This window comes from Mytilus trossulus, chromosome 3, assembly GCF_036588685.1.
Source record: "Mytilus trossulus isolate FHL-02 chromosome 3, PNRI_Mtr1.1.1.hap1, whole genome shotgun sequence".
NCBI classification, from domain to species: Eukaryota; Metazoa; Mollusca; class Bivalvia; order Mytilida; family Mytilidae; genus Mytilus; species Mytilus trossulus.
Window position 1 is genome coordinate 40210262 of NC_086375.1, and position 11698 is coordinate 40221959.

Sequence of the window (11698 nt, forward strand, 5' to 3'; positions counted from 1 at the left end):
AAGTTTACAGGTCAGGAGGTCGACAGGTCAGCAGGTCAACAGGTCAGAAGATGTTTCATGTTATCCATAGATTATTAGTCATTAAGTCAGGATGTTGTGTAGAGGGAAGGTTTGGTACTCAGTTAAATAGTCAGAAAGTCGACAGGTCAGCAGGTCGACAGGTCAGCAGGTCGACAGGTCAGCAGGTCGACAGGTCGACAGGTCAGCAGGGCGAGTTCTTTTATATATTAGATGAAAAACTATAAATAGCTTATACTGTTATTGGATGTGTTGATGCTTATGTTTTTTTATCTATAGAACCGTTTGCCTAAACTTTTAACAATTATAAAAAAAAGAAATAGCTACATTTTCGACTTGTCGGACTGTCAATCAAGCTAATTGTTGACATGTCGCTGTCGACCTATCGACCTGTCGACCTGTCAACCTGTCGACCTGTCGACCTGTCGATCCCAACTTAATATGGCGATTAAACATAACTACAATCTTCAAATAATAAACCTGGAAAATAATTTAACTTGTATAAAAACCGATTTACTTCATTTGACTTAAATATAAGTCCGATGGTACTACAATTATGTAATTTGTATAAGAACCGATTTACTTCATTTGACTTCAATATAAGTCCGATGGTACTACAATCACGTATTCTATACTTGATCCCTGGTCTTCGTTGGGATGTCTTTGATCATGATACAGTCCTGATAAATTGAAAACTACCACAGGAATTCTCAAGCTTCTTTACTGGCATCGGACTCGGTAGCATGGTATACACATCAACAAGGCATTGTTCATGACATGCCACTGGCACTGGAAAAGTTGTGAAAGGACTCGCCTAAAAATGTTCTAAAATATTTCCACATCATTCACAGTATCTTCTTAAAGAAGATTTAGACTCCCGTAACAGTAAAAACGGAATAAAACTGTGTTATATCTAATGAAACACAGCAGATGCAAAATCTTTGCAGACAGGAAATGAGTAATTGTAAACATTGCAGTTCAGGGGTGAATTAAGAAAATATAGTCTTTATACTATTGATTCCGTTTAATTAAATAGGAACCACTCTGTATTTTCATAAAAGATAGAAAAATGGCATAGCTATCTTTAATTCTATTTAAATAACGACTTTGGATGTTTTTCAGTCACATGGCAACTGTTGTTATGTAAGAGAAAGTAATGTTTCTTGGAAGGAGTTATCTCACTTAGACCATTTTGAATAAAAAAAGAAATCAAATGTACTCAAAATCAGGACTAGGCTACATATTTTATTTTTTGATATTTTTTAAAGAAAGTTATCCTCTTTAGGTTGCATATAAACATTTTCCTTAGAACATCCGGTCTTAGGAGAAAATAGTGAAATTCTTATACTGCAATAAGTGGGGAAAGTTCATATTTGTCCAATATTCAATAAAGCACCAAGAAAAATATACTGTGTTCAATGGTTTAATATTACAAATTTAGCTCTTACTTCAGTATATCTTTCAACACAAAAAGTATTGTGGATTTCTGTGATTCAGTGTGTATCACTATTTTATCATTTTGCATGGTTCTTAGCCAGACTGCTACTTAAAGAACAAAGAAGTTGAAATAACATGCATTTTGTTCTTACAACAGTGAAAAATCACAAATTAACAAAATTGACAGCAAGGTTAATTTGACACAAAAAGCATCAACATGTGATAAAACCTCTCTATAGTTTTTATAAGTTAAATTTATTCAGATTGGTCCATTTCATGATAATTGAAAGTATGAACAAAAGTTTCATTGCGGAAAATGGGTAAAACTTGACGAAAAATGAGGAAATTGTTGTTGTACTACACAAAATTGAAAATTGACAACTAGTAAAACAGAAATCATGGTATTTGTCATATAGTCAAAAGCAAATTCAAATTAATTTATCAAACAATAAAAGTTTTGTAAAGCCTGTAAGGAAACGATGCATTTCAAATTCTAGGAGATATTTGTGCATGTGGGTCACCAGGATCTTATCGTGGGCATCCAGGCAGATGTGACTCAAAAGTGTTATGTGTAGAAGACAAAGGCATTATGTTTCCAAGAGGAATTGCTTGTTCAAATGGGGAGTGTCGTGACAGCATTACTGGGAAATGTTCTAGTAATTGTTCAGATGCAGTATGTCAACAAGAAGTTCCTATTGGTATGTTAAATGGAATGAAATGCATCCAATCCATTTTTATTCTAGGAAAGAAAGAAAGGAAATATATGGGACTAAAATTATTGACAATAACCTAGAAATTAATCACCCAAAAAAATAAATTCAGTTGTAAATAGACTCTGAAAAAGAATGTCCATCAGATAAATCAGAGTTGACCAACATCCAATTTTTTCAACATCAATATCTACAAAAAAAAATTAAAATATTTTTTTTAAATTATTGTCGAAACTCTTGTGCAAAAAAACAACATTAATACTAAAATGAAAAATAATATAAAAATGGAAAATATAAAAAAGTTTCCTAAAAGACTGTTATTGAAACATTGCTCTGAAACTCCGTTCTTATGAAAACATTGTATGTGTATCAAGGTAAATTATTTCTAACTGTTTTTGAAATATTCTGAAGATTCTGAACATTTTCTGAAATCATCAATTATGCTGATATATTTTAAAGGCTTAAGACATTGATATCTCATAAAGCTGTTGCATATAATGAATATATTTTATCAAAAATTTCAAAACAAGTAAACAGACACATTTTAAACAGATTTTTTTTTCTTTAAAATATTTCAATAACTATCGAGCGTATGAGGTTTAAATTTCAATTGACTTTATTTGTTTTCTTATTTTCGGATATTTTGGGGAGATGAGGTACATATATGTAGTATTACAGTCTTCCATTATAGAAAGTAAGCGACTGAACTAAAGTTTTTATCAATCATAAAATAAAGAAGCAACGTAAAAATTTAGTAGCAAGCACAATCAACTAAACAAGCGGGTCAATTCATTAAGATTGTTCCTGTAACTAAGGTCAATTTGCAAAAACAGCTGGTATTGAAATTTACAAACCGAAAACCTACAAAATTATAAAAAGTCAGTGATGAGTCGGTTATACTGCTGTAACTTTACTAAAAACAAATGTAATTACATCTTATTATGCAATAATTTCCTTTTCAGATTTCTGTACGACAACAACGCCTCCTACAACAACTCCATTACCGTCGAAAGGTAAGATTGTACATATTCAAATCGAATGAAAGATTTTTTATTGTTGTCACAAATATTGCAATTGTAATAAAATAAATTCAGGATTCGGAGTCGTCCAAATCTCGACTGTGATAGCAAATAATTTTACGGTCTATGTCATCGATATTTTCACCTAGGTCATGCGACGAAGAATCAATAATTTAAAGGAAAATAATAATACAGTTCGATATAAATAGCTATATTCAACACGTCAATACAACTTAATGCCTCTTGACATAATTTTATATATTTACTATATATATATATATACAGTCTTAATTGAAAACTACGTTCAAATCTATGATTGCGTTGGATAAAAACCGCAATTCTTATACGATTGCATGTCAAAAATTTCTTTGTAGAAGGGTCTAAAAACAGCATAAACAACATTTTCCAAAAGACCAAAAAAGTGAAAAAGCATATTTAAACAAAACGCATTTGACTAACAGGTCGAACAACTGATGTTCTTTAACCCTGCTGACTGTCATTGGCGATTGCCAAATAAAATTGATCACAAGATGTAACAAAATGGATCTTAATATAAATGTTTTACTAAACGGAAAACAAAACACTTGTGGCCAAGATGTTATGCCACAATCACAAGGTGTCAATATATTTTTTTTTGTACACCAAATCAGGATTTCGACAATAAATGTCTCTTCAGTGATGTTGGGAATCGAACCGGTTCTTTGAAGGACATAAAATTTACACTCAATTTGAGATACTCTTGAACCGGAGGGAAAAAATTATACAAACCCAACCGATAAAATATAAACGAGTCTAATTGAAAACTACGTTCAAACCTATGACTGCGTAAAAATAAAAACCGCAATTTCTATCCTATATTGACTCTTAAAGGTCAAGAGCTAATCTAAAAATTAGTGCACTTTTTATATGGCTTTCCAAATACCGTTTCGATCCCTAACAGAGACATGTATTGTCGAAATCCGGATCTGAATCTGGTGTACTAAAAAATATTTACACCTTATGTTTGTGGCATATCATCGTGGCCACAAGTAAAAAAAACTTTGTTAGGTATTAAATTTATATTAAGATCCATTTTGTTTCATCTTGTGATCAATTTTATTTGGCAATCGTCAATGGCAGTAGGCAGGTTTAAAGAAAATGTTGTTTGTGCTGTTTTTAGACCCTTCTACAACGAAATTTGTTTTACATGCACACGTATAAAAATTGCGGTTTTTATCCAACGCAATCATATAGGTTTGAACGTAGTTTTCAATTTAGACTCGTATATATATATATATGTATATATATACATAAGTACGTCTGAGTCAGTGACAACCCTACAACAGATGTATCCATCGGATCGCCATCAATGATGGTGATACATGGCTGTGTACATAATGTATATACAACTCGTCTAAACATCAACCCAACATTGTTATTTTAGGGTTGTCACTGACTCAGACGTACTTATGAATATAATTATTTCTGTGACTGTATCTTACATTAATTTGTAGGATCCTTTACTATAGATAATGTAGCTGATCTGTAACAATAACATCCTCATGCCTTATATATCATGTACTGTAGTACGCCGCTAGATTAAAACTGACGTGGAAAGGTAACATATGGCCACCGAAAGCTCTTTTTTGAGAGCCCAGGTGGTCGTGTGGTCTAGCGGGACGGCTGCAGTGCAGGCGATTTGGTGTCACGATATCACAGTAGCATGGGTTCGAATCCCGGCGAGGGAAGAATCAAAAATTTGCGAAAGCAAATTTACAGATCTAACATTGTTGGGTTGATGTTTAGACGAGTTGTATATATATATATATATATATATATATTGCAATATAATTTTAAAAGATAACTAATGCTCGAAATTTCTTAGAGCTGAAATGTCGTTGTTGCCAACCCTTTATAAATGATATCGGTATTTTTTTTATAATGGCCATGCGGCATGTGGGGTACATACATATTAAAGAACAGTGATAATGACGTTGGTTATACTGTTGAATGTGATCACGGTAAGTCATGTAGCCAACAGACTAATTCAAAACTTTAAGGACCCCCCTCTCCAATAATTCACAATCTGTCTGGTATTAAAAAAAAAGTTGGTTAAAAAACTGACAATATATGTGCAATTTGGTTACTCTCATTTATTTGAAAAAAATGATAAGATTGCTATCAATAGCGGCCAACTATAATGTGTAATTAGAAAATACTCAAATTGTTGCTTAAACATTAAAAACTTAAATGTAAAACACTAATTTATTTTGTAGATATAGCATGCACTGATACTTCATCTCTTATATTTGCTGGACCAGTACAAATTGTCTGTTCAGTGAATAAAACAATATTTTCATCGATAAATATAACATTCCAAATATCAGGATCATCAGATCATATTCCTATAGCTGATATTCAAGAAAATAGACAAATCATGTATTTAAATGATGCACAGAATAACGTCAATATAAGTTTTGAGTTAAAAGTTCTCACAATTACTGTTCAGAATGCTTCATGTTCAAATGATGGAAGATTCAATGTGGTACTTAATGTGGAGGGTGAGGTGAAACAACCATCTTCAGGACGTATCACAATATTAAGTAAGCAATTCTTTGTTTAATACTTGCTATATGCTTATGTAATTATTATTCTTTTTTTATTCTTTTTTTTCAAACAGTTTCTTTTGCACATTTCTCGTGTAACCTTTAATTTCAATAATCAAAGCTATTTATATTGTAAAACATGTGAACAAAATTCTACGTCATTTTGTTTCTGGTGAGGAATTCTTTTTATTTTCAAACAGACCACATATTCTTATTTCATGATAACGTAAACGAAAAGTTAACATCATAAAATACTGCATGCTTAGACATAATCTATTATATATCGTTCAATAAAGCAATCATTTGTATATGCGATTATTTTTTGTATGAAAATATTTGGAATATTTTTATGTGGTTATTAAAATTGTTCAGTTTTTATTCTTATTTTACTCAAGCAAAACCGAATGGAACCCCAATCCTGCAACTTAATCCTGATCAAATCGAAGGGTTAACCACAATCAGATATGATAGGCTTCATTCCTGTAATGCAAGCGTTGGAAAAGAAGCTGGTGAAATAATGGTTGAAATACTTTATAAAAGCGCCGACAATTTTCAGACACTAATTCCTGAGTACATAGCTACCCCGATAGACACAAGTACAAACTGTATGATTACAAGAACCTTACATTTCTGGGTAAATTTTACAACTGCAATGAACAACGCATCAATCAGATGTAGTGTAAAAAATGACCAGTTTCCAACTGATCCTTCAATTTATTCCAATTCTGAACAGCTATTCCTTATTCCAAGTGAGTAATATGTTTATCTATGCATGAGTTGTATCAAAAATGAAGGTAAGATACAGTTGTCATTTTAAAAATTTAACTTACGGAAATCAAGACTGCCGTACTGTTTTTTTACATGTTTAGCATGTCATTCTTTTCTTCTATAATTGTAAATTTGTAACCAATATCGGACTTTTTTTAAACGCATTTGAAAAATTGTGTTTTTCGAATTCCATATCGCAAAATTCCTCAAGGTCATAGGAATTATGATAAAGTATTGAACAATGAAAATGAAAAAAGCAAAACGGAAAACAAAATTTTATTGCAAAAAAAGCCGGGTTATTTTAATTGTCTACTTTCAAAGCAAAATGAAACAATATACACCTCTTCATTACCAAACGTATTTGATATATAGCAAATGCTCAGACTCACATTTTGCTACCACTATTGAAAAAGGTGAAACTATACGTGTGCATGTAAACATTTTAATGAATTAATTTGTCTTGCAATAATAGTTGCTCATCGGTGTTGAATATAGGTAGTTGATCTGATGTGATACGAAGGCGACACACACCAAACTGTTACTAGTTTCTTTTTAACTTTTTTATTGTTTAAATCGGTTACAATCTCCTCTACCGAGTCGGGAAAATCGTTATATTATATAGTGTTGTGTTTCAGTTGTGTCGTATTTTTCCTTTTATATTTGATGTGTTTCCCTCAGTTTAAGTTTGTAACCGGGATTTTTTTTCTCTTAATCGATTTATTAATTTTGAACAGCGGTATACTACTGTTGCCTTTATATACAAATAAAAGATTTTCATATAGTCTTGTAATGAGTGAAATCTTTTAAATGGTTGTAAAATATGAAATAAAGAATCAAAATGTTTATTTATGGTTATAAGAGTATGCAGTATGATTGCAAATATACATATACCTTCAATTAATGAACCACTGCAATAGATGGAACAACTTTAATTTATAATTTATTTTACGTTGGAATACGGTTTCTACATGGATTAAAACATTTCAGAACTGCATGTGTTTTTTTTTAAATCATTTGGTATATACATAGCATGCATAGGGAATATTCAAAACCAAAGACACATTGACACAACACGCGTCACTATGAATACAGGACCAAATTAAAAAAAATACTAAATAAAAAAAAATAACGATTGAGCAACACGATTCCGTTTTAAACGTTTGTAACAAATTCAGATATCTGGTATGAGAACTACTGTTTTCAATCGCTGAATCGTTGCTAAAATATTTTGGTGAACCATAATATATCAATACTAAGGCTCCGTTTTGTAGACCGTACTTCGACCTTTGATGTTTTTCTTTTACAAATTGTGACTTTGAAGGAGAAGTGTCTTAATGGCACCCATACAACATCGTCTTATATCTATTAGACTTTCAATCTCATTTCAATTTTAGATGATTTCTGCAACATTAACTACAATGGAACTCATAATTACAAGCATCCTACAGATTGTAACAGATTTGTGAATTGCAATGATAAAATCGTTTATGGAAAACAATGCAACACAGAACAAGAGTGTTTCAATCCACAAATAGAAGTATGTGACAATTGCGGAAATGTTGATTCGTGTCCTTAAAACGGTTTAATTTTTTTGCGGTAGAATCGGACATAATAGAATAAATGTATTTGCACATATATGTAAGAAATTGTTGCTTATTTACATGACTTACTCAAGATTATATAAAAGTTATATTACTTGTATTTCTTGTGAAATATGCAATATTTTTTTTATAGAAAATATTAATTGCTCATGATATAATCACATAAAATAATTTGTACTGATTTTGTCATTTCATAATTATTCTTCCATTCGTTGATACTTTTTCATTCCACTTGTCGATTATGCTTGACAAATATTTTCAATGTCTAATTATCTACTATCACCTTTTACACATAATTAAGTTTGTAAATTGATTAATTTCAATATCAGTACATATAGTACTACAGGTAAAATATAGGACGTGCGATATACGTGAAATCTCTTTACTACAGAAAGTTTGATTATCAAAAAGATGATCATGTGTTGTTTTAAATTCATTGCGTTTATGATTGTAATTTGTATAAGACAACTTTAAAATTGATTTTTTTCTGTTATGTAAATATCAACTTTGTTACCTGTTAATACAATGTAAAAACCACCTGTAAATCTAAATTTTATTTCTTTTTGATGTAAAGCCACTCTTCTCCTAATTACTCATATATTGGATTCAAAATGTTTAGGGTGAACGAAGTTAAAAACCTAGTATATTTTTCAGAAGACATATATCCAATATGTATGATATCAAAATATTTGTAAAGCCAAAAAAGTAAAATGCTGAGCATTGAGGACCAAAAATTTTAAAATAAGTGTGCCAAATACGGCTAAGGTAATCTATCCCTGGAATAAGAAAATCCTGATGTTTCGAAAATGTTCATAAAATGGACCAAATTCACTAATTGTATTTGATTGCCATGCGTTAGACGGATATGAGTTAGTAATTGTGACCTGATTTGTGCAAAACATATGTACACAAAGACGAAACTATGATAATCGACTTTTTTCATAGATATAAAGATTTGGTTTTGAAGTTTGGTTGTACCTGTAGAAAACTTATTTCAAACGGGATAGCACATCCTAATTTTTATGGAAATGTTAATAACCGTGCCCGGAAATTTAGAAATGATCCATGTAAACTTGTCGCTCCTTTAAATAAACTTATTCGAAAAGGTTACCTATTCAACACTGTAATAAGATCATTGAATATTGTTTTTATTGGTATAAATGAATATTTTGTTATCAGTAAATTAAAAGATAACTAAATATTACTAGTATGTTATATACATATAGTATATATGTATATAACATACTAGTAATGTTAGCTAGGTAATCTGTCGATACCTGTTACTTGGCATCGCACAAGGTCATGTTTCTCTCTGGCTATTTATGACGTCTTTACACTAAATCCCTTGGATGTTGGATGTGTACGGATTGATTGTTAGTCTCAGATGCATATATTTTTTTTATTAGTTGTTAGTGGCTTTGAACTAGCTGTCAGATAACTGCAAGTACTCTCATATCTGTTCATTGTGACTTTTTTTGTGTCGGGATGTATAAGTACCCGGCCACGTTCACCTGTATTTTTGTCCATTTGATGAGTTAAGCCTTTTTCGGCTGATTTTTTTTAGTTCGTTTTCTATGTTGTACTGTTATACAACTTCCCAGGTTAGGGGAGGGTTGGGATTCCGCTATTATCTTTAAACCCGCAATAATAGTTATGTTATATGTGCCTGTAACAAGTCAGGAGCCTGTTATTCAATGGTTGTCGTTTGTTTATGTGTTACAAATTTGGTTTTCGTTCATTTTTTCTTACATGAATAAGGCCGTTAGTTTTCTCGTTTGAAATGTTTTACTTTGTCTTATCGGGGCCTTTATATGAGAGGGACGAAAGATACCAAAGTGACAGTCAAACTCGTAAATCTAAAACAAACTGACAACACCATGGCTAAAAATGAAAAAGACAAACAGAAAAACAATAGTACACATGACACAACATAGAAAACTAAAGAATAAACAACACGAACCCCACCAAAAACTAGGGGTGATCTCGGGTGCTCCGAAGGGTAAGCAGATCCTGCTCCACATGCGGCACCCGTCGTGTTGCTTATGTGATTACAAATCCGGTAAAAAGTCTAATTCGGTAGGTGAAATTCATGAAAGGGAAGGGGATTGTAGTTACGACGTACGGAATATATCCGATATCATTTGTGAAACGGTTATTCCATAACGGTCAACCAACTCGTGATGGCGTCCAAAAATTTACGAAGTGATGATTTCAACTTCACCATTTGGAACTCTTGGTTTAATAGCTTCCTTGTGCGCAGTAACCCTCTATCAAGAAAATCATGATAGGAAATGCAAGCACGGGAATATCGTATCAATTGGGAGATATATACCCCGTATGCAGGTGCTGCTGGAATGTTGCTACTTAGAAATCGAAAGTTCACAATTGGAAAGCTGAAATCATCTCTTTTGTCGTAAAGTTTTGTCTTCAACCGACCCTCATTGTAAATTTCTAGATGTAAGTCCAGATATGAAGCCGACTTAACTGTATCTGTAGTATCTTTTATCTCCGGATAGATGCGATCCACATAGTCACCAAATTTTGAATTGTTTGGTGAAAGAACGTCATCTATATAGTGGAAAGTAGAGTTAAAGGATATTGCTAACTTCTTATCTTTCTTCCTAAGAAGTTCCTGCATGAAGTCAGCCTCATAATAATAAAGAAACAAGTCAGCAAATAGAGGGGCACAGTTTGTTCCAATTGAAATGCCGACAGTCTGTTGAAAAACACGTCCTCCGAACGTAACAAATATGTTGTCAATCAAGAAATCAAGCATCTTGATAATAACGGTTACAGAGAATTTTTTATTTGAATCAGAATGATTCTTTACAAAGTAGGATTTATCCCTCCCTAAGACAAGATACTTGTATCTACGTTGGCCATTCTTTTTAATGAAACAAAGTAATACCAACTCTTTTAATTTGTCTTTTAGTTTGGAATGTGGAATACTTGTGTAAAGAGTAGAAAAGTCAAATGTTTTAATACTGTTACAAGATGAAAGAAGTTAGATTGTATGTACTCTAAAAGATCTTTGGAATTTTTAAGTATCCACATCTGATTCACGCCACCTAATAGTTATAGCTGACTATGCGGTATGGCCTTTGCTCATTGTTGAAGTCCGTACGGTGACCTCTAGTTGTTAATGTCTGTGTCATTTTTGTCTTTGTGGATAGTTGTCTCATTGGCAATCATACCACATCTTCTTTTTTTTTTTTTATATTTGTTTGATTTATTTCTTGTGATAAAGAAAAATCCCAAAAATACTGAACTGCTAATTTAATTCAAACCGGAAAGTCTCAAATGGCAAAAGCAAATTAAACACATCAAACGAATGGGCAACAACTGATGTTATATTTTAAAAGTTTATTTTAAAACTTCGACCCTCCATGAAACAGTCACCTGCAACTAAAAAGAAACTATCATTTAAAAATTGAATGCTTCTTTTTGTAAATGTATTGGGGTGTAAAAGCGTTGGCCGAGGTACATTTTCAGTGACTCTCAATTCTAAAAATGTGCGCTTGTTCAACGTTTTTACTCCCCTATAACATAAATAAAAGACA

General features: G+C 31.9%; 1 protein-coding gene across 1 annotated transcript in view; it reads left to right on the top strand.

Annotated features, from left to right (window-relative positions):
- The window catches only part of LOC134710765 (uncharacterized), a 48939-nt gene extending 40208 nt beyond the window's left edge, over window positions 1–8731 (top strand). The window contains exons 15-19 of the mRNA XM_063571161.1: window positions 1953–2153; window positions 3128–3178; window positions 5440–5766; window positions 6165–6518; window positions 7932–8731. Coding sequence (XP_063427231.1) covers window positions 1953–2153; window positions 3128–3178; window positions 5440–5766; window positions 6165–6518; window positions 7932–8113 — 1115 coding nt within the window. The 3' untranslated portion in view covers window positions 8114–8731. The remainder of the gene's footprint in view (window positions 1–1952; window positions 2154–3127; window positions 3179–5439; window positions 5767–6164; window positions 6519–7931) is intronic.
- Window positions 8732–11698: the final 2967 nt, after the last annotated feature.